Genomic DNA, 4,996 nt, shown 5'->3' on the forward strand with positions numbered 1-4,996 from the left:
CCAATTTAATTCCATTTATTCCCTTTTTAATTCCATTTATTCCCTTTTTTACCCCAATTTAATTCCATTTATTCTCTTTTTTATTCCCATCTTTATTCCCTTTTTTATCCCAATTTAATTCCATTTATTCCCTTTTTTATCCCCCTTTTAATTCAGTTTTATTCCCTTTTTTATCCCACTTTTAATTCCATTTATTCCCTTTTTTATCCCAATTTAATTCCATTTATTCCCTTTTTTATCCCAATTTAATTCCATTTATTCTCTTTTTTTTAATTCCATTTATTCCCGTTTTTATCCCAATTTAATTCCATTTATTCCCTTTTTATCCCCTCTAAAGCACCATTTTGTTGCATTTCTCACCCATTAAAATTCTCCATTTTAATTTCATTTTTGGGGTTTTTTTGTTGTTTTTTCAGCTTCCTCTGGGTCCTTTAAGATGACGAATTCTGGGGATTCTTTCCTCAATTTGCAGCCCTTGGCTTCCTACCAGAGCCCTCCCAGCGCGCAGCCCCAGGTGAGGAAAAACGGGAAAAATCCAAATTTCTGCTCTGGAATTCAGGGGAAAAATCCAAATTTCTGCTCTGGAATTCAGGGGAAAAATCCAAATTTCTGTCCTGGAATTCAGGGGAAAAATCCAAATTTCTGCTCTGGAATTCAGGGGAAAAATCCAAATTTCTGCCCTGGAATTCAGGGGAAAAATCCAAATTTCTGCCCTGGAATTCAGGGGGAAAAATCCAAATTTCTACCCTGGAATTCAGGGGAAAAATGGGAAAAAATCCAAATTTCTGCCCTGGAATTCAGGGGAAAAATCCAAATTTCTGCCCTGGAATTCAGGGGAAAATCCAAATTCCTGCTCTGGAATTCAGGGGAAAAATCCAAATTTCTGTTCTGGAATTCAGGGGAAAATGCAAATTTCTGCCCTGGAATTCAGGGGAAAAAATGGGAAAAAAATCCAAATTTCTGCCATGGATCCAAAGGAAAAATGGCAAAAATCCAAATTTCTGCCCTGGATCCAAAGGAAAAAAATGGAAAAAATCAAATTTCTGCCCTGGAATTCAGAGGAAAAAATCCAAATTTATGCCCAGGATCCCAGAGGAAAAAAAATCCAAATTTCTGCCCTGGATTCCAGAGATAAAAATGGGAAAAAAATCCAAATTTCTGTTCTGGATTCCAGAAGAAAAATGGAAAAAAATTCCAAATTTCCACCCTGGATCCCAGAGGAATTGATGCCTTCAGATGTATTTTTTGAATTTTAAGGGGTATTTAAAAGTTTGGGATTGTTTAAATTGCTGATTTTCCTGAAAATCTGAAAATCCTGGTAGGATTAGGAGTGAAATTCTTTGTAAAATTCCTATTGAAATTCCAAAATTTTCACTGAAATTCCCACTAAAAATTTGAATTTCTCACTGAAATTCCTGTTGGAATTCAGAGTGAAATTCTTCATTAAATTCTGAAATTCTCACTGAAATTCCCACTAAAAATCCAAAATTTCGACTGAAATTCCTGTTGGAATTTGGAGGGAAATTTTTCATTAAATTGTGAAATTCCTATTGAAATTCTGAAATTTTTAATGAAATTCTGCCTGAAATTCCCATAAAAAAATCTGAATTTCTTGCTGGAATTCCTAAAGAAATTCTTATTAAAATTCTCAGTGCAATCCTCACTGGAATTCTGAAATTATCTCCAAAATTCTCAGGAAAATTCTAAAATTCCCACTAAAATTCCCCCCAAAATTCCCACTGAAATTCTCCTTTATTCTATTATTTAATTAATCTTATTTATTATTATTAAATCCATAAATGCCCTACTTTTACTTGAAATTCCCACTAAAATTTCGATTAAAATTCTCATTATTAAATCCAGAAATTCCCTACTCCCACTTGAAATTCCCACTAAAATTCTTATTAAAATCCTCATTATTAAATCCTGAAACTCCCACTAAAATTCTAATTAAAATTCTCATTATTAAATCCTGAAACTCCCACTAAAATTCTAATTAAAATTCTCATTATTAAATCCAGAAATTCCCTACTCTCCTTTGAAATTCCCACTAAAATTCTTATTAAAATTCTCATTATTAAATCCAGAAATTCCCTACTCCCACTTGAAACTCCCACTAAAATTCTTATCAAAATTCTCATTATTAAATCCTGAAACTCCCACTAAAATTCTAATTAAAATTCTCATTATTAAATCCATAAATTTCCTGCTCTCCTTTGAAATTCCCACTAAAATTCTTATTAAAATCCTCATTATTAAATCCTGAAACTCCCACTAAAATTCTTATTAAAATTCTCATTATTAAATCCAGAAATTCCCTACTCTCCTTTGAAATTCCCACTAAAATTTCAATTAAAATTCCCTAAATTTTTACCAAATTCTCCAATCCCTCCTCTCACTCCAGTCCTTTACTCCTGTGGAAATTCTACCTGACAAATTCCCATTTCGGGCATTTTGTAGTTCATTTTTTAACTTTATTTTTCTTTTTTTTTCCCATTTTTCTGGTTTTTCAGCTGGATTCCCTGCAGCACGTCCTGCAGCAGCCGGGGAGCTTCGAGCCCCTCGTGGGGAGCCCTTTGTTCTCCTCGCAGCGCCTCGAGGTCAGCTGGGGTTTCGTAAAATATTACCCAGAAATTGTATTTTTTTACATTTATCTGAATTCTTATTTTGAATTTATTTTAATCGTCATTTTAATTTTATTTTTTAAATTATTTCCCCCAAAATGGGTGATATTGGGATGGGGGAAAAAGCTGGAAAATGGAATTTAAATGATGAATTTTTAAATATTTAAACCTTTCAAGAAATTTAATATTGTTATTAATATATGTCTATTCATTATTTACAGATATAAAATATTTAATATTTACTATTTATATATTAAATTTAAACAATTATATATTTAAATATAAATATATATTTAATCTCTAGTGAAATAATATATATATTATAATAAAATTATTATATAATGCCATATAGATGATATATTAATTTATCTATTATAAAATAATAGATAATTATATCGTTATATTAATAAATTATTTATGGAATTATGTATAGATTTATATATATAATTTTTTATATTATAAACCATCATTATTATTATTTTTACTGTTATGATATATAAAATACATTAAATAAAGTATATACATTTAGATGTAAATGTATAAATTAGAAACATAATTAATACTTTAAAAATATATTTTACATTATAAGTTAATATTATATATGAGAAATTGTATAGATTTATATTTATATAAATTTAAGATACAAACACTACATATTTACATAAATCCATCAATTACATTTATATTATATTTATACCAAATTATAAACATACAAATAAAAGAAGAAGAAGGTTTTTTGGGATATCAACTTTCTGCTATTTCCTTTTAAAACCACCCTCAATTGCAAACACACAATCCTCTATAATGCCATCTACAGGTAATTTCTTGATGATTTAACGCCAATTAATATTAATTAATTAAATTTTCTGTCCCCTCAGGCCAATGGCAGCTGGCAGGACGCCGCCACCCCCTCATCCATCACCTCCCCTGCCGCCGACCCGGGCAGCGACGCCTCCAATTAAAGATTTCTTAATTAAAAGGACCTTTTTGAGAGGAGAGAGGTCAATTAACGTTAATTAATCACGGGCCGATAGAATGATTGACTCGCAATGAATTAATTACCTCAGAACAAGCCAATAGATTGTGATGGCAGCGACACCTCTACCTCTCAGCGCCGACTCGGGATTATTTATAACTTCATTTTGCCTCAGAAAATGCCATTTTTTTTAAGGAAAAACTTGGATTTTACACCAAGAACCTGAAGAAGAAGGAAAAAAAATAGTCTTGGTGTTTGTCTCCAGTTTTGCAGCGGAAAAAATGGATTTATTTTCGTTTCTGTGCGGTTTTTTATGCTGGGATTTCTGTTCTAGATGAATTAAACCCCCCCCCTATTGTAATTGGATGTTCTCTGTATTGGAATTTTCTATAGGAAATTTCTATGGAAAATTTTTCTTAATTTAGCTAATTAATGGGAAAGTTGCTTTACCAAACATCTCGCTGGATGTTGCTCGCAGGCCGGACCTTCCATTGGTGTCATTCCAAGGGATTTCATATCGGGAAATTCCATGGCTTCACTTTTTCTGATGGAAAAGTACAAAAATAAAATGACAAACCCCAAACTGACCACAAAACAGCCAAACCACGGGATTTCCCCATGGGAATTCGAGGGGGTTTGTGCCGTTCTGGTGCTGTTCTCAGAGTCCGCCCCTTTCAGTTGAGATTTTATCCAAAAAATAAATTTCCAAAGCCTTTTTTTTTCCTTTTTTTTCCCATTTTCTCCTGATTTTTTTCTCTCAGGTTTGGGCTCGGCAGGCGGGAGGTTTGTGAGGGGTGGGAAAAGGGCGGGAAGATGGTGAGGGGTGGGAAAATGGTGGGAAGGGTGTGAGGGGTGGGAAAATGGTGGGAAGGGGGTAAGGGGTGGGAAAAGGGCAGGAAGATGGTGAGGGGCGGGAAAATGGAGGGAAGATCATGAAGGGTGGGACAATGGTGGGAAGGGGCAGGAACACCGTGAGGAGTGGGAAAAGGGCAGGAAGGGTTTGAGAGGAGGGAAGATTGTGAGGGGTGGGAAAAGGGCAGGAAGATGGTGAGGGGTGGGAAAATGGCGGGAGGACTGTGAGGGGTGGGAAAAGGGCAGGAAGGGTGTGAGGAGAAGGTACAGGATGAGAGTTGAGACACGGTGGGAAAAGGGCGTGAAGACGTGAAAGGCGGGAAGGGTGTGAGGGGCGGAAGAAGAGAACAACGCGAGGGGCGGGAAAAGGTGGGAACGTCTTGATGGGAGGGAAAGGGCGGCAACATCGTGAGGAGCGGCAGCAAGATGAGGGGCGAGAATTGAGCGGGAATGTTTTGAAAGCCGAGAAAAGGGCGGCAACATCGTGAGGGGCGGCAACAAGATGAGGGGCGAGAATTGAGCGGGAAAGCACCAGGAGCTGCGC

The 4,996-nt window shown here is 35.2% G+C and overlaps 1 protein-coding gene across 1 annotated transcript; it reads left to right on the top strand.

Annotated features, from left to right (window-relative positions):
- The first annotated feature begins 382 nt into the window (after positions 1-382).
- LOC120498149 (pre-B-cell leukemia transcription factor 3-like) lies at positions 383-4,316 on the top strand. The gene is made up of 3 exons (XM_039700541.1): positions 383-514; positions 2,514-2,600; positions 3,503-4,316. The coding sequence occupies exons 1-3, from the start codon at positions 437-439 to the stop codon at positions 3,584-3,586; spliced, it is 249 nt and encodes an 82-aa protein (XP_039556475.1). The 5' UTR covers positions 383-436; the 3' UTR covers positions 3,587-4,316.
- The last annotated feature ends 680 nt before the right edge of the window (positions 4,317-4,996 follow it).

Source organism: Passer montanus, unplaced genomic scaffold, assembly GCF_014805655.1.
Source record: "Passer montanus isolate IOZ18808 unplaced genomic scaffold, ASM1480565v1 scaffold1415, whole genome shotgun sequence".
In the NCBI taxonomy this organism is placed as follows: domain Eukaryota; kingdom Metazoa; phylum Chordata; class Aves; order Passeriformes; family Passeridae; genus Passer; species Passer montanus.

Bases quoted from the DNA above. Each gene is read 5' to 3' on its own strand.
- LOC120498149 (XM_039700541.1), top strand. From the start codon at position 437: ATGACGAATTCTGGGGATTCTTTCCTCAATTTGCAGCCCTTGGCTTCC. The intron at 515-2,513 runs GTGAGGAAAAAC...CTGGTTTTTCAG, and splicing joins CTCCCAGCGCGCAGCCCCAG to CTGGATTCCCTGCAGCACGT. The intron at 2,601-3,502 runs GTCAGCTGGGGT...CTGTCCCCTCAG, and splicing joins TCTCCTCGCAGCGCCTCGAG to GCCAATGGCAGCTGGCAGGA.